The 23,575-nt window shown below is 37.9% G+C and overlaps 1 protein-coding gene across 1 annotated transcript in view; it reads right to left on the bottom strand.

Moving 5' to 3' along the window:
• Positions 1-678: 678 nt before the first annotated feature.
• Positions 679-23,575, bottom strand: part of ABCA3 (ATP binding cassette subfamily A member 3) — a 117,841-nt gene continuing 94,944 nt past the window's right edge. Inside the window, exons 20-31 of the mRNA XM_074279501.1 lie at positions 20,749-21,022; positions 20,358-20,562; positions 19,344-19,563; positions 18,551-18,709; positions 17,196-17,368; positions 16,208-16,336; positions 15,672-15,866; positions 12,374-12,561; positions 4,412-4,582; positions 2,980-3,179; positions 2,438-2,511; positions 679-1,967 (exon numbers count right to left, since the gene is read on the bottom strand). Of these exons, the coding sequence (XP_074135602.1) occupies positions 1,839-1,967; positions 2,438-2,511; positions 2,980-3,179; positions 4,412-4,582; positions 12,374-12,561; positions 15,672-15,866; positions 16,208-16,336; positions 17,196-17,368; positions 18,551-18,709; positions 19,344-19,563; positions 20,358-20,562; positions 20,749-21,022 (2,117 nt within the window). The 3' untranslated portion in view covers positions 679-1,838. The remainder of the gene's footprint in view (positions 1,968-2,437; positions 2,512-2,979; positions 3,180-4,411; positions 4,583-12,373; positions 12,562-15,671; positions 15,867-16,207; positions 16,337-17,195; positions 17,369-18,550; positions 18,710-19,343; positions 19,564-20,357; positions 20,563-20,748; positions 21,023-23,575) is intronic.

The raw sequence follows: 23,575 nt of genomic DNA, 5'->3' as shown, positions 1-23,575 counted from the left end.
TTGTCTATTGGCTGTTTTGTTAGAGGTTCCCTCCCTTGATAGATTTTAGAACTTATTCACCATTCACGGCCTTTTTGATTGGGGAGGGAAAGAATTTGCATTTTACTTCTGCAGTTGAACAGTATAAACAAAAGGACTGGGGTAAAAAGTGCTAAAAGGGGAATGCCATTCCTCTACAGACTACTGTCACAGGAAAGCCTCAAAATCGGATGAACTTCGTGATGTCTGTATAGGGCCAAATTGCTCTGTTCAGTTAAACCCCAAAGGGATATTGATGACTTGTCGAAAGTGATTCAACCTTATAATCAGAGTTTGAAGGAACTTTTTAAAGATCCTACTTTCCATCCAGGGCTCATTACAATCCTACTGAGAGTCAACCAGCCTTTAAAGAACTTTGGGGAAGCTTACATTGTGGAATAGGTTTTATCTTACATTAAGCTGAAACTGGTTTCCTCATATTTTTTTACCCATTAGACTTGGTCTACTTTAAGAATAAAAAGAATAAGTTTAATCTCTACTAGAGGAACAAGTGGCCACAGCAACCCTTAAAATCTTTAGGTTCAACATTTCCCAATTTTTTCAACTAGTATACATTTGTAAAACTGGTATTAGACATAGGGGATATTATAGAAATATCCAAGACAAGACAAGTGGGGCACAAAAGAGCTCACAACATACTTTTTTTTTTTTTTTTAATAAATGCACATTTTTAATGTTTTTTGTGGCTTGTAGGTCTTTTAATAAGTTCAAGGCGCATGTGTTACATTGAAGGCTCAGAGCCTCTGGTAGGCAGTAGCACCTTTGCAGGAAAATAACAATAAAAGTAAACAGGGCTAATCAAGAATGCTCTTTCATTAGGGGACTGTGCAAATATAATTTTCAAACCATGCCTATGTTCATTTGCTTTTTTCCAAATCCCCCTCTCGACAAACTAGTTAGTTGTCATCCCACAGAAGTGGTACCACCCAGAACTGAACACTGACCTGAAGATGTGGGCATTATAGCATAAGGTTCTGACCACTCCCTGCACCTCCAATCAGTATGCTATGTTTATAAAGACTGAAATAGTTTGTTTACCATGATTAATGTGACACAGGGACAGCATCACACACGTGCACATGAACACACTGTGGGGACATGCAGGGATTGGTGATGAAAAAACCATGGAGGGGTAAGCACCATCTCCTGCCACAAATGGGCCCCCAATGCAATAAGTGAATTGTAAACTAATTCACCTAGGACATAAAGCAAGAATCAGAGGCCACCATCCTGGAAAAAGTGGTACATGTATGCCCAAATTTCGATTTTGTTTAATTGGAATCAGGGTCACAGTTTCGGGTCGTTTTGGAGAATGTCAAGCAGAATTCCCTGTTTTCACACCTTACTCCTAGACTCCAATGATGTATCAATTTCTTTAGGCTGGTGGTCACTGATTCCTAGAGAGGCAAATGATCTTGGGATATGCCAAATGACCAGTGTGAGGATTAGCACCGTCCTTTCCTTCCCTGAATCCTTTACTCCTTGATACAGTGCATAGAGGCCTTCTCTGCTGTGGATTTTGGCCTAGTGTGTAGGGCTAGGAGATGCCACAAACAACTACATTCAGAAGTAAATTCACCGTGAGCAAGGTCCTATTCTGTCCAGAACATGTTCATCATCTCTGGTTTGAGAGCAGTATTTAAAGTCTGTTATTATGGATACTGAGTTGTTATATCCATAACATAAAAAAGAACCAACTAAACATAAAGGTGCAGGATAAAGAGTGGCGGGAGGTCGTCACGTGTAACAGCCCTGTGATAAGTACTCCCGAAAACCAACTTCGTGGTGGGTGCCCCCATTCATCGTTCATCTTCCGCTGAAGACTGTAAATGGGCAAAGCTCATGAAGACTTGTTCCAGGGAGACTTGGCTGACGGAATAGTCGTCCAATCCGTACTTCTCTTTGGCCTTCTCCAAGATGCCAAAAACCTTTGGGAGAACACAGAGTCACTGCTGAAGCCTCCAGCCAGGGGAGAGAGGCCAAGGAAGGCCTCCTTACCACATCACCAGCACCACAATGGAAAACCAAGGGCTTTAGGAGGGAATGGTCCAACTTCTTAAACCCTGGGATTCTGGATAAGATGGGAATTCTCCCCCACCCAGACAGTTTTTAGGATTACCCGGGAAATAAATGCTTTTGAGTCAAGTAAGTGCTAAGCACAGAGCTGTGCTCTTAATTTTTAAAAGGAACCTGATCATCTGGGAGAATTCAGGCTAAGAAATTTCAATGGGTATCGCCATGGTAAGTTTGAGAGAGAGAACAAACTAAGTGCTCAGGAAAGGAGAAGGATTGAGCTTTACCACCTTTTCAGATTCCCAAAGACCAGGCCATTTGCCAGTGTCTCTTGCTGGAGGCAGCATCACTATAGCCTAACACTGGGAAGCTGTCCCAAACATACCTTTGCCCAGCTGAGGTCCTTACTGGGCAGGTGGTAATGGACCATTCCTTGGTGTTCATCCTTTAGAATGCTCCCTGCCAGGGGAAAAAGACAGTTCCCATGAGGGACACAGTGAGCTAAGGCTTTCTCATCAGGTGTTGTTTTCAACCCTGTGTTACCAACTCCAGCCAGTTCAATTATCCATATGACCAGAGTGCAGTTAAAAAAGCAGAGTATCCAAACACCCCCTTTTTTCTCTTTGGGTTTGGAAGACCCTAAGCAATTAAATTTCTGTAGCACTCATTTTTGTTCCTAAAGCTGCTCAACTTTTGCTGACAACAGTGAGTTTTAATTCTTTAGGGAGATGAAAGCAGGTGCTGGGTGGTGTGCAAAATAAGTTTGACTCCCCAAGAATCAGTTTGCAGATACCTGATATATAGAATATATGTGGGAAAATCTACATGGCCCGAAAAAAAACTAGTAAGAATCTCAGTGCCATCCTTGCTTTCTGAAAATCCCATGTCTGGCCAGGGGTTCTACCAGGAAGTTTTTGGTTACATTACCTGGGAAAGTCTGGTTGATAAACATCTTGAACAACTCCAGGGCCTCCATTTTCCCCTCTTGCCTGTCGCTTTTAACCTTGGCTAAGAGGGTGTAGCCACTCCCAAACTTGCTCTTGAGATGCTGTGGGCTGCCCAAGCACTTGAACTGTCCATTCACCATCATGGTCAATCGGGTGCACAAAGCATCACATTCTTCCATGCTGGAAAGTCAAGGGGTTAAAGGGACAAAGGACTAGAGAATCCTTTCTGAGAGTGACAGTTATGGTTCCTATCTCTACAGAGGGCAGGCCTGGTAATACAGGCCCTAGGTGAAGGCTAGGGAATCAGTGGAGGCAGAGAAGACAGTGTAAAATGGAAGGAATAATTGCCCAGATCCCCAAATCTGGTAGAAGTTCCTCCCATGGTTAAGCCATCCCATAGCACACATCCCTGTTAGGATTACTAAGTGAGAACTGAGGTTTTCTGGACAATTACAAGGTGAGAACTCAGGTTGACTTGATAGAAGGGGCAAGCTCATTTAATCTTTAACAAAGTTTCCTCGTTACTCACGGTTCTGGGTCAGAGAGACTGAGATCTAGATCTGAAGCTTTTCCACTGGAATCAGGACTGTGTCTGTCCCTGTTCGGGCGCCAAATTGAGAAGGTCTGGTCTAGCTCTTCTTGTCAGGATAAGCAAATGTCCTTGCCCCACGTTGGGCGCCAATTTTAACGAGCTATCGTCTCCAGAAGCTGCTGGATCGCTCTCTGGGAAGAGATCTGCTGTGTCTTCTACTCAAATCTCTTAGACAGATTCTTCTTCCTGTAGTGAACCGTTGTCTCCAGGCAGTTGCTGTTAACTCTTGTCCAAAGAAGTGACTTCCCTTCCTGCAGAGAGCCCCGTCAGGCCTGATGCAATTCAGAGTCTTCTTCTTTCTCTGAGAGTCCTCTCTTTTATTCTCCCAGAGAATGGGCGTGGGATAATGCAAGGGCTTCTGGGAAGAACCACCCCAGCCAATGAGCTTGCCCCTTCTATCAAGTCAACCTGAGTTCTCACCTTGTAATTGTCCAGAAAACCTCAGTTCTCACTTAGTAATCCTAACACATCCCTACATGCCTTTTCCCCGCCAGTGGAATCAGTTTCTTATAATCCTTCTTTACCTAACATGAAGGGTTCCATGAATACACAGGAGATCTGTACCAATCCACGTTCCCAGTCCTATCCTCACCCTTCACTGCACCCCTGGTGCAGAACAGAAGGCTGAAAGGAAGCCTTAGAAGACACTTAGTTCAAACTCCTCAGTTTGAAAAGAGGAACCAAGGACCAGCAAAGTGGAGGCTAAGTGTCCCACCCTTGGGATTTGAGACCATCTCCTACCTGGATCAGATAGTCTTTTTACTACCCCCTTCGGTTCCCCAAGACTTTCTCTACATGTATCAAAGTGAGAGCTCCACACCTGTGGGAGGTGATGACAATGGCCTTGCCAGATTCACGGGCCCGAGTCACCGTATCCCAGAGCAGGCGCCGAGCTACAGGGTCCATGCCAGTGGATGGCTCATCCAGGAAGACGACTGAAGGCTCTCCAATCAAGGCAATACCCGTGCTCAGTTTACGCTTGTTGCCACCACTATATCACAAAAGAAGAGAAGAAATAGTGTAACTGTAAAATAATACAAATGCTCAGTTTCTAGTCCAGAATACTGGGGAGCAGAGGGACAGGAAATGTAAATTTAACTACCTCCCAGCTAGACTTTTTTTTTAACCATAGTTAGCCACCTATAGGATATAAATAACTATCCAAATATGCATTCATTTAAATGACATTTCTTTTATTTAATTTTTAATTTTTTTTTTTTTCCTGAGGCAACTGGGGTTAAGTAGAGTCACAGGCTAGGAAGTGTGAAGTGTCTGAGACCAGATTTCAACTCAGGTCCTCCTGACTTCAGGGCTGGTGCTCTATCCACTGCGCCACCTAGCTGTCCCTGTTAAATGACATTTATTAAGACCTTACTGTATATAATTTTCTTCAAGAACTTTATGATATAAGGAAGATATATATATATATATATATATATATATATATATATATATATATATATATATATATGCCTTATCTTCCTTATGTCATAAAGTCCTTATATATTTTTGTACTTGTTATATTTTATATTTTATTTATATATATGTGTATGCATACATATATATAAAAATAAAATATAAAGTAAAATACTTAGATAAGAACAAAATATTAGGGGATCAGATGAGGGAGAGATCACTTCAACAATTTTTAAAACTGCCTGCTGCTGGATTAAAATATGTAAAAAATGCTTAGAAGAAAAGGGGTTGTGTAGATGAATATTCAAACTACTATAAGAGTTTAATATGTGACAACTCAACTAAAATGATGCAACAGAAAACAAACAATGAAATAAATGACATAGGGTAAACTGGATACCAAATACAGAGAAAAATAAAATTAGACCCATAATTAACATCATCTATCATAGTAAATTCCAAAGATGTTAAAGAATTGGACACTTAAAAATATTTTAAAGAAATGGAATAACATTTGTATTCCAATTATAGATGGGAAATAATTTCTTAATTATTTAAATGATAGAATGATAGAAGAAAGTAACAGTAATGAGATGATTATATGACTATAAAATATGTAATAACTGATGACATAAAAATAAACTAATACACAAAAGAAAAGTAAAACTATGATGATAAGGCAAACATTTTGGAAAAAAATTTCCAATTATCTCAAATACAGTTTTTAATATTTTTGTCCTATTTTTCCATATTAATTTTTACTCTAATTTTATAAAAATCTATTGAAATATACTCTTAGAATTTCAAATTATTCACACTATCAGATAAATGGGGGGAAGTACTATTAACTTCTTTTTTTTTCCTACTAAATTTTTAAAAATTCATTTTGAATTTAAATACAAAAAGACAAAAAAGGGGAACATTTCCATGTCTAAAACATAAAAAGAGGATTCAATGTAAAACCATGAATTTCAATTTTATAATGCTTTCTTTTTTAAAAAAAAAATTAAAACTTTTTATTTTCAAAAATAAAATTTTGCATGTACAATTTTTCAACACTGATCTTGTAAAATCTTGTGTTCCAATTCCCCCACCTCCTCCCCACCTCTTTTCCCAGGTGGCAAGTAATCCAATATATGCATATATATCTATATAATTATCTTGCTGCATAAGAAAAATCAGATCAAAAAGGAAAAAAAATGTGAAAGAAAACAATGCAAGCAAACAACAACAAAAAGGGTGAAAATGCTATGTTGTGGTCCACACTCAGTCCCCCCCAGTCCTCTCTTTGTGTGTAGATGGTTTTCTTCATCATTGAACAACTGTAACTGGCCTGAATCATCTCATTGTTGAAAAGAGCCATGTCCATAGAATTGAGCATCGTATAATCTTGCTGCTATGTACAATGATCTCCTGCTCATTTCTGCTTTGCATTAGTTCATGTAAGTTTCTCAAAGCTTCTCTAATATCATCCTGCTGATTATTTCTTATAGAACAATAATATTTCATAACATTCATAAATCTTAACTTATTCAGCCATGACCTGATGAGATCCACTCAGTTTCCTATTTCTTCCCAATACAAAAAGGGCTGCTACAAACATTTTTGAATATGTAGGTCCCTTTCCCTCTTTAAAATGTCTTTGGGATAAAAGCCCAAACACTGTTTTCTTAAAAACAAAAACAAAAACAAAACCAAAAAAACCCCCACACCAAAACTATTTAATAAATACTACATATCACTTTCAAAAGTACCTTGATGTTTTGTGTTTCCTTCTAAGCTTTCTTTTGTTCTCTGGTATTTCTATTATATTTCTATATATTTCTATTAGTTCTTTCTCTGGATGTGGATAATATCTTTCATGAGTTCTTTGTAGTTGATTTGAGCATTTAAAATACTCAAAATTTCTTCTCCACCAATAAATTTTTGATACTGTAATTACTGTAGTATATGTAATATACTGTAATATATGTAACAATTCCTTGTTAGGTTAAGTTTTCAATGATTTTGCTATTTTAAATAGGTTCAGAGAGGTATTTCATAAATATTTCTAGAATATATGAATCTGATTAATTTTGTGAGTTTATTTTACAAACTACATTTTTGTAAAATTCATTTATAATTTTTAAGGGCTATTCTGTTTTATTTACATTTTCTAGGCACATGATCATATAATCTGCAAATAGCAATTTATTTATTCTTCATCTATTATTATTTCTTGGATCTCTATTTTACTGGGATTTAGTGATGGTAATAGGATTATGAAATAAAGATCATCTTTTTATTTTCATTTCTAAGGTCTTCATTAATAATAGAAATTACTTTTTTTTCAATGCTTTTTAAATATTTATGCAGTACATGAAAATTTTATTACTAAATACCACACTAAGTTTGAATATTTGATACTTAATTACTTTTAGCTTGTCACAATATCTCAAAGACCATATAATCCAAACCACATATGAAAAAGAATCCTCTTAAAAAACATATTTCACTTATCACACAGCCTTCACTTGAAGTCTTCTAATGAGGAAGAAAGTATCTCATGAAGCAAATTTGTGCATAGCAGGATATTTTCCCTTGAATCAGTCTAAACTTGCCACTTATTTTTCCTAGGTATTCCATACAGAAAAAAAGGTCTCATCTCTTTTCAAAAGGAAAGTCCTTCAAAACCTTATAGACAACTCTTGATGCTCTTCCTTTCCTTCTGCTTCCTCTCCCTGCCTCTATTCCAATTTTTTACTCTAAAGGGTTTTAACCTTGCCCAGGGTCACACAGCTAGGAAGTATTAAGTCTCTGAGATCAGATTTGAACTTGGGTCCTCCTGAATTCAGGGCTGGTGCTCTATCCACTGCGCCACCTAGCTGCCCCCATAAAGGGTTTTAATTCTAATCTTCATTCTGCATGATACCAATAAATATATATTTCTTTACTATTTTGATTGTTTGTTACTGGCCTCCCTAAAATGTGGTGCCCAGAACTTAACACCATGCTACACATATGGTGTGATGGGAGAGAGCATGGAGCAGCTAGGTGGAATAGTGAATAGGGAACCCAAGCCGGAAGTCAAAAAGACCTGAATTCAAATTTGGCCCCATCAAAGGAAGTGAACAGACAATTTTCAGATGAAGGAATCAAAGCAATTTCTAATTATATGAAAAAATGCTCTAAATCACTATGGATTAGAGAAATGAAAATTAATATAACTCTGAGGTACCACCATACACCTCTCAGACTGGCTGAGGTGACAGGAAAAGATAATGACAATTGTTGGAGGGGATGTGGGAAAACTGGGACACTAATACATTGTTGGTGGAGTTGTGAACTGATCCAACCACTCTGGAAAGTAGTTAGGGACTGTGCCCAAAGGGCTATCAAACTGGGCATATCCTTTCACCCACTAGTGTTTCTACTGGGCTTGTATTCCAAAGAGATCTTAAAGGAGAGAAAGGGACCTGTATGTGCAAGAATGTTTGTGGCAGCCCTCTTTGTAGTGGCCAGAAACTGGAAACTAAGTGGATGCCCATCAATTGGAGAATGGCTGAATAAATTGTGGTATATGAATGTTGTGAAATATTATTGTTTTGTAAGAAATGACCAGCAGGATGATTTCAGAGAGGCCTGAAGAGACTTACATGAACTGATGCTGAGTGAAATGAGTAGAACCAGGAGATCATTATATAGAAACAGTAAGAATATATAATGATCAACTGTTATGGACTTGCTCTTTTCAGCAATTCAGGAGAAGATTCAACAATTCCAATAGCCTTGAAATGGAAAATGTTAATCACATCCAGAGGGAGAACTATGGAGACTGTATGGGGATTGAAGCATAGTATTTTCACCTTTTTTTTTTCCCCCTGAGGCTGGGGTTAAGTGACTTGCCCAGGGTCACACAGCTGGGAAGTGTTAAGTGTCTGAGATCAGATTTGAACTCGGTCCTCCTGAATTCAGGGCTGATGCTCTATCCACTGCACCACCTAGCTGCCCCCACCTTTTTTTCCCCTGTTTTTTATTTGTCATTGTTTTTTCCCTTTTGTTCTGATTTTTCTTGCACAACATGAAAAATATGGAAATATGTTTAGAAGGATTGCACATGTTTAACCTATTGCTTTCTGTCTGGAATACAAAATCTTACAAAAATAAATGTTACAAAAATGAATGTTGGAAACTATCTTTATGTGTATTTGGGAAAATAAAATACTAACAGAGGGGAGAAAGCAATTGTGGCCTCAGACACTTACTACCTGTGTGACTCTGAGCAAGTCACTCAATCCTGTTTGCTTCAGTTCCCTCATTTGTAAACTGGAGAAGAAATGGCATAACACTCCAGTATCTTTGCCAGAAATACTTCAAATGGGGTTATGAAGACCCTGATACAACCAAACAACAAAAGGAGACAGCACAATGGGACTATCACCCATCACCTGTGACTCATTAGCCCTAAACAACAGGACTTTATCATTGCAACCTAAAAAAGCACATTAGCTTTTTTGACTGCTACATCATACTGTTGATAAAATTGAGCTTTTGGCCATCCCTATGTCTTTTTTAGGTGATTGTCTAGACATTTCTTTCACATAATTTTTCTTGTGAAGCTGATTTTTGTGAATCCCAGATTTCCACATTATTTTTCTTGTGAAGCTGATTTTTGTGAATCCGAGGTTTAGACTATTCATTTATGCCTTATTAAATTTCTTACTAGATTTGGCCCAATGTTCTCTCTACACTGTAGATTTTTTAAAAATTTAAACTGTTACAACCAGTGTGAGACAGTCCTTTCTGTTTCATTTACAAATTTTATAAATGTATCATCTTTATCTAAATCACTGATAAAAATGTTAACGCAGAATCAAGACTAAGTCTTTGGAAAACACAACTAGAGGTCTGTTCCATGCTTATAACCATTAATGCTTTCTCTCTGGATCTTTGCACTCAATATTCTCTAATTCCCTCTTCCTAAAGGGGAAGTTGTATGGCATAAGGCTCTCCTCTAACCTTCTTCTCTTCTCTTAACATATCATTTCACTTGGTGATTTCAACAGCTCATATGGATTCAACTATCAATTCTATGAAGATTATTCTTAGACCTCAAAAGAGGGAATACACACACACACACACACACACAGAATTGAGTTCAGAAATACATTTCTCTTAGTAGGGAAATAAGAGGGGAAAAGGAAAATGGAGAAGAGGGAATTTAAAAGGAGGATAGTTTAAGGGACATACTAATGTCTAATAAGGGAAAGATTAATCCTCAATAAAAATTAATCCTAAGAATGTAAAAACATTTTTAGCTCTCTTTGAGGTGGCAGAGAATGGAAACCAGAGAATGGTGAATCCACCAATTGGTGTGTATAATTATAGTTATAGTATATAAATATGATAGAAAACTACTGTTAGAAATGATGAAGGGGATGGTTTCAGAGAAATCTGGAAAGACCTGTATGAAGTGATGTGGAAGGAAGAGAACAGAACCTGAAGACAATGTATATAATGACAACATTATGCTAAAGACTTACAACTTAAAAAAAATTAATGTAATGATCAATGAGGATTCCAGAGGACTAATGATAAAACATGCTACCCTACTTCCTGAGTAAGAGGTGAAGAATTCATAGTGCAGAATGAGACATAAATATATATTTTGGATATAGCCAATATGGAAATTTGTTTTGTTTTTCTCTGTTTTTATAAAAAGGGTTTTGTGTTTCTTTTGTTCTCAATTGGGAGGATTAGTTCATTTGGGAGGGAAACAAAGTAAGTTTTTGTTGAGTGAATAAATAAAATAATAACAACTCCATGTTTTTAGTATACTTTTAGATGCATAAAATAAAATTATATGAAAATAAATATGAAAAATGCTTAAAATAAATCAAATAGAATAAGAGCCTAGAAAAATATATCACATAGACAAAACAGAATATTTCCAATCTCCATTAAAGACCTATGATGATATATATCAAAGCTTATTTTTAAATAGCACATTAAGAGTTCAAGTGCTTGATATACATCTTATTTGATCTTGAGGCAGATGCTACTATTTTTTCTGTGTGATGAAGGAGGAAACAGACTCACAGGAGTACTTATAAGGGTAACATAGTGAGAAAATATGAAACAGGATTTGAATTCAGATGATCTTAAATATAAACAATGACTCATCAAGCTGGATGGGTTTCAAGTGTGGTATGGTCATGTCTATCATCTGAGGTTCAGCCTGAATTAAAGAAAACCCATCACCAGATCCAAACCTGAATAAGGGACTGCTGGCCACAGACTGGCTCCTAAGTTGTGGATTATGGCTTGTGTCAGAATTTTTCATACCTGCACTAACATGAGTTCATTAAATGTTTAAAAAATATGATTAAAATGGATAATTCCTATATTTAAAGTAAATATATTAAAATATCCCAAAACAATGCAGCAGGTAATAATGAGCAACTGAGAAACTGGTAAACACAGATAACTGACTATGTCCCTGGAAAAGAAGCAGAAAATCATTAAGAACAAATTTAAATCTGTAACAAAACAGAATTAATACAGACTTAAAAAACAGATTAAGAAAATCAGACTCTAAGGATTCCTTGAAGGAAAAGCACAAGAAAAAATCCTATATTTTAATGTAGTAGTGTTTACATAAAGATCCCTGCAGACCACATATTGATTTAGAAACCCACAAATATATGCTATCTATGTTCTATTGTATTTTTATTAGCTTAGTTAAGCATTTTCCAATTACCCTTTTAATCTGGCAGACCTCATTCCAGGAGGTTGCAGCTTCAGTGCACTTCTTATATGTGACCCCTCAGCTTTAATGGTTTTAAGAAATCATGATGAAGGCTTTCTCTCCATCATTTCAGCTCCTAACCTTCACATATACACACAACACCTTTTCTTATTTGTGTCCAGATTTTCTCCAGATCCTCTCTAAGGGTGGGGAACGTTTGCCTGGGCTGTCCAAGGCCAGAGGAATCAGTTGCTAAGGCAACGGCAGGGATGATGAGCTGAAAGCTAAGCACACCAATCTCCCACTGCTCATAAGCTGATCATTTTGTGTGGCCCGTGATTAATGTTATTCCAAATGGCTGCTGGCAGAAAAACTCTCCACACTGCCCTACACCAAAGGAAGCTGTGAGGTGCCCTGGCAGACAAGGGCCGGCTGCTGGATGGACAGCCCGACAGCAGGTGCCCGGGCCACAGTAGCGGGTCTCTGTTCCCTGGGGCCCCAGGTCTCTTGTCTATGAGGTTGCCATGCTGACAGTGGCTGGAAACAGTCATTCCCTTTCTGGAGGAGGAGCCGCCCATTGCAGAGCAGAAGCCATTTTGTAGCTGGCACCCTGTGGAGGAAGTGAAGGAAAAGGCCTACCTGTAGGTCTTGACAAGTCTGTCTGCGTGGGGTTCCAGCAGCAGCCCTTGGAGCACGTTCTTCACGGAGTTGCTAATATGACACTCAGGGATGCCCCGCAGCCGGGCGTACATGGTTAGAGTCTCTCGTCCAGTCATGTGTTCCAACAGAGCATCAAACTGAGGACAATAGCCTATTCTCTGCCGCACCTGAAACAATAATGAATCTCCAGGAGAGGGGGCAGGTAGAAAGGGGTGCTCCAGTGAGAAACATACATGTGCTATAGAATCTGTCAACAAGGACTTTCTATCCATGATCCTACCCAGGAGAGGTGTTTGTTCCAAACACTTCCCTTTTCTGGGATTTTCCCTGTTATCTAACACAAATCAATTACAATTAAAATAAATAAAAACAAAATAAAAGAGAATTCACTAGATTCCCTATAGATGGAACCAACTAGTTGCCTCCCTATCAGGATTATCCTGAAGTTTCCTCTATTAGCATGGGGCCAAGATAACCTATTAAACATCAGTCTCCATCTCTGCTAAATTCTAGATTCAGAAAAAAACACTGAGAGAAACTTAGAAGTAGAAAGTTACACTGGAGGATTTTGCCTGGCCCAATGATACCATCAACATCACTAGGTTCCTTGGATAGTGGCTCCACATCTCCAAATATGGGTTTATAATCAAACAGATATGGATGAGAAAGGCAGGGAATTATAGCCATGGGGCATAAAGGTACTCAAACTTGAAAATGGGCTCTAGAACAAGGCAGGTGTCCAGATGCAAAGAAGATTGTCCAAGAACATGAATTAGTCATGTCAATAATGGCATTTGGCAATCAATTAGCTTGTGAGATGGACAAGTTTTAGTTTTATATTTTAGTTTTAAGTTTTAATAGTACCTACATTTTGTGTATGTGTACAGCAGACAAATAGAATTTTCCCCTTTTCTCTCTCAAAGATATTTTTGCCAAAAAACTCTGAGACCTAGGAAAATCATATCTGGCTAGATGCTAAAGCATTTGTTGTTGGATTAAATGACTTAAATTTTTTTCTTTGTGGGTCTTCATAGCTCTAGTAACATGTCAGCACCTACACCAAGCTACCATCCTACTAGCATAAATAATCTGGTGATGGACAACAAAGCCAAGAAGGCTGTGGGCAAAAAAATTAAAGGTCTTATATATTCTCCCAAAATGGCAACCCAAATCTTCAGTTCAGACTATATCATTCGTGGTTTGCCATTCATATGGACCTCATGTGCTTATTCCTGAAGGAGGAAGCTGGGTAAGAACAGAAGATGTCTAGAATTCAAAGGAAAAGAGAAAACTAGTTTTTTCTCCAGGAAGCATTTCTGTGGACATAGTAGGAACACACTTATTGACAAATGAAATATCCATTTTCCAAAAGCAGTAGGTTGCCCCATTAGTAAATTAAATCCCAGTCAAGAACTCCCTATGGGAGATTAATTGTACATTATTTCAAAGTCTGATTCTTCTTATGCAGCAAAATAACTGTATGGAGATATATACATATACTGTATTTAATATATACTTTAACATATTTAGCATGTATTGGTCTACCTGCCATCTGGGGGAGGGGAAAAATTGGAACAAAAGGTTTAGCAATTGTCAATGCTGAAAAAACCACCCATGCATGTATCTTGTAAATAAAAAGATATATTAAAAAGAAAAAAAAGAACTCCCTGTGGATTGTGCATTAAACAAATAGCAAATTAGTCATGAAGCCCTTTTGGCTAACTAGCAAGAGGACAAAGAAACTGAGGATCTTTCTTTTAAACAATTATGGAGAACAAGGAAAAATCTGCAGTGACCTAAAAGGAATATGCTTTTTTTTGCCAATACTAAGTAACATCTTTTTTGATTTCTGGCCTAGAAAAGAAGGTCAAAAGGCTGAAAAAAACAAGTTAGCTTGTACCAGGATATCAAGGAAAATGAAGTGTCCTTGAAAGAATGACTTCAAGGAGGAAACAAAGAAGAACAATTGTGTGAAGAAGTATTTGGAATAGTTACCCTGTAACAAGAGAATACAAGAAAGAAGAATAAGACACAGAGAAAAGAGGAGGAAGGAGGTCCATTAAATATCTGGAGCTAAATAATAGATATGGAGAGGTAGCTGGATCTTTTTATAAGAAGATATACTTATACTATCTTCAGTTTTGTTTTTTGTGGCTTTTCCCTTTTGTTTGGTTTTCTTTTTTTTTTTTTTTTTACAACATGACTAATGTGGAAATATGTTTAATATGACTGCACATATATAACTTATATTGCCTGTCTTCTTGGAAAGGAGAAGTGGAAGGGAAGGAGAAAAATTTGGAACTCAAAATCTTATAAAAATTAAATTTGAAAACTATCTTTACATATAAGTGTAAAAATATTATTTACAAAAACATTTTAACTATAATAGATTGTGAAATTGAAAAAAAGAAAGAAAGCAGCTTCTTAGATTCCAAGGAGAGATGATTTAGAGCCATAAAAGCCATCAGATGAGAGATCATTAAGGAATAGAGAAAGAGGAGAAGAGCAGGGAAGACTGGTGGTTCCCTGTGGAGGGTCACACCAAGATGGCTCTCTGTTGACTTATTTGGTGAAAAATGGAACTACCAAAAATAGCATTATGAAATCTTGGGGAAAAAACTTAGGAAGACAAGTGTTTTTATTATTAGTGCCAAATGGAAGTTGGATATTCAGAACAGAGGAAAATTTGGGATCTAAACAACTGGCTAAAAAGAAATGGGTTTGGATTCCAGCTAATGACTTAAAAGTATGGGAATTAGGAGCTTTCAGTGAGGGGTGGGGTATAAATAAGAAGCTTTTCCCCTCTCTATACCTGGAGTATATCCTCCTTCTCTCTGCTTCTAAAAATCCTGTTTTCTACAGAGATCAGCTGGACTACTACCTTCTACACTACCCCTTTCCTAAACCCCTGGAGGCCAGTCCTTCTCCCAAAACTATCCTACATGTATTTTGTATCTACTCATCCAGGTACTGCTTCTCCTTCTCTGTTCCCTCTCTCTGGCCTAGACTACAGTACATCCTGTATCTGTTATACCAGTATCTAGTACAGTGTCCGGAACATTGCAGGTGCTTACTAAATGTTTACTGATTCATCAGTTGACTGGAAAAATCCATTTGCTTAAAAGACGGCTTAGAGACAGGGAATGAGAACATTGTGCACATAACCTATTAATGCCACAGAAAGCAGAAAATGAAAAGGGAACAATTTCTTCTGTTTCTTCTTTTTAATGAGAGTACATTCATCTCAGGTCACTATGTTTTTCTGGGAAAATTCTACCTTTTTGATGTCACTGATGATGCTGTAGCCATCAACAAAAGCATCTCCAAAGGTAATAGTATCCTCGCCAGTCAGCATTTTGAAGGTAGTGGTTTTTCCAGCTCCATTGAAACCCAGAAGTCCAAAGCACTCCCCTTTCTGGACTGTGAGAGAGATCCTGTCCACAGCTAGGAAGGGCACCCTCTGGCTGTACACCTAAGATGTACCCAACAGAGAACCCATAGATTGAGATACTGTGAAAATTGGGGGTGCAACCCTTAAAAATAAACATAAGCCCCACCTCCTGGGAATACAATACAAGTGTTGTTTCACTTCATCCTCCAGGTTACCACTCTACATATCTATATCTATCTATCTATACATATACATACATATATCTCTATATATAGAAATAGACATCTCTCTATATCTATATCTATATCTATACATAGAAAACACATATACATTTTAGAGACCAGGGGCTCCAAGTTAATGACACATCTATTATGCTGTAGGTGGGAAGAACTAGGACAACAATGACCAAAATGTGGCCTTACTTTTGTGAGGTCCTTAATAACCAGTGGGGTATTCAGCAACAACTCTGGTAGGGATTCCAAGACTTTCTTTTTTTCATCTTCCACATCTTGGTCTTTTGGAATTACTGATGATTGGAGATGTATCTGTGCCTGGGTTCCAGAGACAAGGATTAAAGATATAAATACCCTGAAGATGTCTGGCTCAACTGGATTGGAAGGAGCTTAGAAAAGCAGGGTCTGAGGGCAATAGGAATGTGTTAGGTCTTCAGAAACCTTAGAAAAAAATACAATATTCTTAGAAAAAATACATACAAAATCCCAGTGAACTCAATACTGAATCTCCCAGAATCCATTATCTCTGAAAACAGGTAAGCAAAACACAATAAAAAGTAATTAGGACTACTTTTTTTTCCCCCACTTTTCATTTCATTTTATATATTTTTATTCCCTTTATGATGTAGTACAGAGGAACAGGGCTCAGTCATTTCCATCCACTTAGCCATTTTACCAAACTCCAAAACCAGGCATTATTATACTACTGATAATGTCAACTATTCAGCAAAAGAGTTAAGTATGGGATCTCCTATGAATGAGTGAGCTTACTCTTCAAAGGGAGGAGGCAGATTCCTTTACTTCCTTTTCTGACAATGGATTCATTTGTCTGGTCTGCTGTACATTGTATTGTATTATATATTGTGTCTGTTTTTCTGGAATAGCACTTTGATGAGATTTAAAAATAAAATTTTGTGTCCCATTTCTTGGATCCTATAGATAGCTTATATATTTCAAATAGGACCATCATGGAAAATGAAGTCTGAAATCATGAACCTGATCAGTCCTTATTTTCAGATTGGCAGAAATTATACAATGTTCATAGCTATAGGGACAAACCTATGATGGGTTAGCTAAATCTGATTCAAATTTATTTTTTTTTCTTCAAGAAAGATGGCTATATTCATCTCCTTTAAAGCTGAGGAGAAGTGAAATCTCATATAGTTATTTTACTTACCCAGTTCTGTGTTCTGAAGATGTTACTGACCAAAGTTCTCAGTCTCCAGAGGAGATTAGTTTCAATGAGGAATAGAAGAATGAGGAAAACAAAGCCTGAAACAGCCATAGAAGTCATGTATTTTCCAATCCCGGGAGCTTTCCATGCAAAGAAATTCTCTTGGTATTTAATATCTGGAAATGGTAAAAGGATACGTGTTTACTTTAAAATGCTGAGGTATATGCTTCTCTCTTCCCTTTTTTTTACTGTGGAAAGACCTCCCTGTCACTCCCTTCAGATTACTCCCAAAAGGACCCAGGTATCTTTTGAGAGGTCCATGAAGGTCATACCATTCTTCCCACAATTTGGCTAATCCAGCTTCCTATTAACCTCCGATTCCCTACCCTGAAGCAAACTCAGTGTGGCCATGCTATAAAAGATTTGGGGAAGAGGTAAATGTTTAGAGAAAGGCCTCAACCTACCTGAACTGCAGCCAATGTTAACTAGGTTCCTGGGAAGGGAAGAAGCCCTGTGTTTCCTTTCCCTCTTCTCCACCATTACACTACTGGTTTCATTCATATCAAACTGCCTTCTGCTCTGTTGCTTCCAGGTATCCTAAAGTTATAAGTCTGAATTACAGATTTTCCGCCGTGTGTATATGGAGCCTAAGAACTTTATTAATGGGTCACTGTTTAGTGATACTCCAGAGGTGGGTCTCCAAGTCTCTTGGGGCCATGGCTTGTGGGTGTGGGTCTAGAATGTAGTTAGCTCAGTACCCTAACATTATCAAGTCATCCCCAGCAACAAGGATTCATTAACATTTTTATTCTCTTCCTTTACTTCTATTCCTCTAGGATGCTCTCGGCTTTACCTCTGAGCTATGGCTTGGGAAGACAGTGTTGTCACAGAAAAAGGAGAAACTTTAGAAAGACTATCTAAACCAAAAACTCTCATATTACAAATAAGGAAACTGAGGTCCAGAGAGGGATAATTTGTCCATGGTGACATAGTAAGTGGCAAAAAGAATTTTCCAACTCCAAATCTAGTGCTCTATCCACAATAGAGTATGTTGCTTTTCTTACTCAATGGCTTGCAAAGCTTATTGGAAAACAATAAATTCTCCTGGATCAGTTCAATTTATGTGCCATGGACTACTTTGGATTTTCTCCCAGGGACACTTCTCAAAACCTCCAAGTACTTTACAGACATTTTTCCATGTTTGAGAAATAACTTCTGTGTCTCCTGAGGATGCCTCAGCCTTTTTTCTTTCAAGGAAGATTATACTACCTCCAGTTTATCCTCTGTCTGCTTTAAGTAGGAAAGGTAGTAAGAAAAGGGCTGTTAAACCAGGGCCTGTGGGAATTCAAGATACTCACTAAATTTCTTGCAGTTATGAGCTGCAATCTCAGAGGATGTGCAGTATCTCTTGGTCTCAAAGTTTTCAAAAAAATTGCTGATAGACATTCCTAGGCTATGACTGGGCAATACCAGGAAAACCATATCCAAGGTTTTAGAAAGTTGCAACAATTTTAGCCCTGTAATGGAAATGTAATAGATTAGTTTACTTTGTAACAAACCAATTATTCACTAGGGAAGCCAAACTACGCTAGTGAGATAACCTGAAGTTACAGATATTCTCTGCACAATAATAATCTTTTCATTACTCCATGTGAAAATAGAAGTGTTACTTTGGGAATTTTCTCAAAATGGACAAGTGTTATCAAACTCAACTTTGTATCTTTCACTCATATTATCAGTGTACCTTACTTTAGGCCTGGATGTCAGAAATTATCTCTGGCCTAAAAGCCCTGGGTACATTCCCAAGTTCCCTTGAACATTTCTCCTCAAACTAGAGAAAACAGATTGTCAAGAAGGAAATTGCAACAATTCCTCCAAATACTCATTCAAAATGGTTTCCAGTTATGTGAAGAAGGGGTGATGAGGTAGCTCCACCCAAGCAGCCTATTTTCCTAACTCAATATCAGCATGTTGATTTAGCTCCAGCATTAGACTGAAAGATTTATGAAAACAGAGACTTTCATTGATATCTCAGGGATTGAGTACTTAATGATCATCCGCATTCAGGAGGCTACTTCTCAGATGCTCATTATCTGAAGAAGGGTAACGTGTCTGCCGGGGGATGATGGTGACGAATTCAATGTCCCCCACCTGGCATGCGCAAGATGCTGATGATGAGGAAGGTGGCAAGGCCCGAGAGGATGTTGAATATGCTAAGTCTGGTGTAGGCAGCTGCAGCTCCAGAAAAAAAGAAGCTCATCAGGTACATAAGGGGGATGATGGACCAGCCATAGAGCATTAAGATCATCAAAGCATCTGCAAGGTGGTTATCCTGGGTGAAAACTTCCACATCGAAGGCTCTGAACACCACCTAGGTCATAGTGATACGTGGGAGATGGGGAGAAAGGGAACACAAGCAACAAGAGATTAACTTATAACAATGTCAGAAGAAAAAACAATGAAATGCAATTTCAAAAATAGATACAGAACACCTTAATCTCCCGTGAAAAATGGACACATCAGGTGTTACTAAGGGAGTCTGAGGAAGACAGGTCTAAAGATGATCTTTATCCTGGTTATCCTAGTGAGAGGAGATTCCCTCTCTTCTCTCTGGAAAGAATCAGAGGAAAGATGCTCTAACTTGTGAAGATTTCTCCTACTAACAGCTTAATGGGTCCCAAATAGGGGGATTGAGGCCTAGAAAAGATTCCTCTTTCTGCAGAGCCAGGAAAGGGGGGCGAGAAGTTTCTAACATCACTTCCTCAGCAATCAGGTTCCTTGGACAGATTAGTTCCTGGGTACCAATGGCCAAAGGAGAAGAATTAAGAAGAAATGGGAAGACTGCGTAACCTTGGAACTCTGGTTAACACAACGTCCAGTCGTGATGTCAGAGGACTGATGGTGAGGCAAGTTTGCTACCCCATAGCAGAAAGGTGATGACAATAGGTGCAGACACTTGAACATGGTCAGTCTTGATTGAACATGGTTAGCTTATTCATTACAAGGAAAAGTTCTATTTGGGGGAATGGTCATTGGAAAGTAACAGCCATATTCAAAAAAGAAAAGAGCATCAAATAAAACGCTTAAAAGAAATTAAAAACAAAAACAAGTTGCTTATAATGTGTGAGAGATAGGGTTTCAACTGACACCTTATTCAGCACTCACCAGCAGCAGGGAACAGGAGACAAGGAAGGTAAGGAGATCCCATAGCAGGGCAGAAAGCCAAAAATGAATGACATAGACTCCACTGACAAACTGAATGTGCTTTGCCTTCATGTCTCTCTCAATGACTGCCAGGATTGAAAACGTACTGGCCAAGAAAGCCATGCTGAAGAGCAAATTAAGAGCTAGGTGAAATCCAGTGTGGCTCCTGCAGGAGACAGAACGGGTAGAGGAGAGCTTTCAGTGCATCTAGTTAGAAGAAAAGAGGATTTTTACTAATAGCTGCATTCTAGAACATGATCTACTAACAAAAAATTACAACCAGCCAGGCAGGGAAAACTGCTCATGGAATCAAAGCCTTGGATCTGGGTAAAACCCAGGTTCACATACTTACTCATCGGCTTGTTCTGATGTGGCCTGTCCAGCACCTCGGGGCTGAGGGTAGTTGGAGACAGTAATGGAGGCACTGGGGCCAGAAAGCAGCTTGAACAGAATATTGTCCACAACAGCCAGGGCAGTGGCAGGAGAATGGTAGGCTTGGTTGTTGAACAGAGCAGTGATAACTGTCTGGTCTCCGACATCTCTGAAGGAAGTTGCCACAAGGCATCGTTCATTAAAACCTTCGCCTTCCACCGAGGCCCTAAAAATCAGGAACTCTTCCAAGTCACCTTGTGTGGGGAAGCAACAATTAAATTCAATTAAATAGATATTTATCAAGTACCTACTAAATGCAAAGGCTTATATTAAGTATTCAAAGATATGTGAAAATTTCTGTACCCAAAGAGCTTACAAGTTACAAGTAGATGTATATGTGTGAGTGGAGGGAGGAGAGATGTACTCAAATGACTACAATATACAGAATATAGAATATACAAAGGGTATCAAGTGCTACTGGAGTTCTGAGGAAAGATACTTTTTGATGAGAGGAACTGGGGAAAGCTTCATGAAGGAGAATGCATTTGGACCAGGTTTTGAAATATCAGTAGATTTGTAATGGGTAACAGGGAAGAATGGCTAGGATGGGAGGGTATTTCAAGTCTAAGGAATAACACAAGCAAACTATAGGAGGATGGAGTACCCAAAAAGGGTAAAAATGTGAAATAAGGCTGCTGTTATTGGTTGGTTTTGTATTTTTGAGGTTATTGAATGCCAGACTCTGGCAATGAAACTTTATTTGATAGCTAATAGGATGCAGTGGCTCAGTGGATAGAGTGGCTAACCTGGAGCCAGGAAGACTCACCTTCCTGAGTTTAAATCTGACCTTAGACACTTATTAGCTGTGTGGTCCTGGGCAAATTACTCAATCCTATTTGGCTCAGTTTCCTCCTCTGTAAAATGAACTGTAAAAAAAAAACTATTCTAGCATCTTTGCCAAGAAAAGCTCAAATGGAGTCACAAAAGAGTGTGAAATAACTCAACCACCAAAATAGGATGTCACTGACATTCTGAGCAACACTGACATGATTAGACATGTACATGAGGATGGTTAGTCAGACATCAATGTGAAGGACAGATTGAAAGGGTTATGAGACTGGAAATGAAGAGTCTAATTAGAAGGCTACTGTGTAGTTATGGAAAAAGGCATTAAAAGCCTAATCAGAGATAATGGTAACATGAGAGAGGGAAGAAGAGCGAAGATGGGAGAGATCCTTTGAAAGGATAATAACAGAATGTGGCAGCTTGTGTACTACCATTTGGGAAAGACATTATTAAATTGGAGAAACATCTAGATCAGGGTAACCACTATGATCAAGAGCTGAGTTCATGGAAAAACATACCTGATTTCATAAGTGAGTTTAAGAACTCTTATAAAAAAAATGCTTGTTGAATTTAATTGAATGATGTCAACATGGAAGGAAGTAATTAGTAGCTTGTATAAGGCTCTGATCTTTGCACTATTCTATTCAATACTTTAATCAATAAAGATAAAAACATAGAATGTATGCCTATTAAAATTTGAAGTTATGTCAAAACTACTTTTAAAAATTATTCTTAATTTTTACTCATTAATAAATTATTCTTTTTATACATTACAAAAATGTAATTTATGGAATGTCTTGAGAATTAGATGCCATATTAGTTAGGGTTATGGCCAGTATGATGTCACAAGTATTTAAAGTATTTTTCCTTGTTAGCACACCATAGAAAGAATTTCATATGTATCTGACTGGCCTAATAATTCAATTCTTACACTAAAACTATGAGTTATAGAATCAGGATCCAAAATCATCTTCATAGACTGGAACTCAAGAGATTTAATAGGAATTTAAATTTTTAAAAAACTCACAAGTTATTATAAGCATGAACAAAGCTTACATTTTAAACTTAGGATTCCCAATCTTTTCCTGATGAGAAGTCTTTGACTTTCTCATATTTTTACAATCATCAAAATGGATGTGTGCATGTGTAGGCACACATGTTCATGCACTGTAAATATAAATTCGTGATGGAGCCATGACAATAAGTCTGAACAGGTAAGGTCCAGAGACCCTGCTGGATCTGTTGGGGATATTTATCCAAGGTCTATACTGGAGAGGCCAAAGCAAGCAGTTTGGTACCTTGAAAAGGATGCTGAATTGTTATCTTTCAAAATGTAAAATACCTATTGTCATTCGATGCTTCAAGTGATACCTCAAAGTCATGCCAAGGCATCTCATCCACTTTTCCCAGTAAAATACTAAAAAAAGAGAGTGTACTTTTGCTTTTAGCATTCTTTTTTATGGTTCTTTTTGATATTTTTTCTCATTTATTTTTCTACAGGAAACTTGTGATTTCATATGACTCTATTAAGTAGTCTATGGGCATTCTGACCTATACTGAGTTAAAGCTGTAGTTTGAGAAGCAATGACTTTTTTAAAAAAAATTTATTTGCTCAACTCACCATTGAAGAGGGAACGCTTAAGCCTTCTCTTGTTCAGCTCCTCCTGTCACAATCAGTTTGGAGATGTTTTCATATCATTTGCATGTCTTGCTAGATCAATGTCTAAATATTTGATGCTCAGTTTCTGATTTCCAGACTTCAAAACTATACCTTTGCTATTTCATCCTGAAATTTCCCTTAGGGCTTGGAGCCTTCTCACTCTAGAATATCCAACTACCTCTGCAGCCTTCTCAACCTGGATTATCCCTCTGCAATTTCTTCCTACAGTCTCCCACTCAGTGGAGAGGCCCAAACCAGTCTTCCAACCCCTCTTGGCTCTGTCCCCGACTAAAAGTCTATT

This window comes from Sminthopsis crassicaudata, chromosome 1 (genome assembly GCF_048593235.1).
Source record: "Sminthopsis crassicaudata isolate SCR6 chromosome 1, ASM4859323v1, whole genome shotgun sequence".
In the NCBI taxonomy this organism is placed as follows: Eukaryota; Metazoa; Chordata; class Mammalia; order Dasyuromorphia; family Dasyuridae; genus Sminthopsis; species Sminthopsis crassicaudata.
The sequence above is the reverse complement of the archived record's forward strand: the minus strand, read 5'-3'. Positions and strand labels throughout refer to the sequence as shown.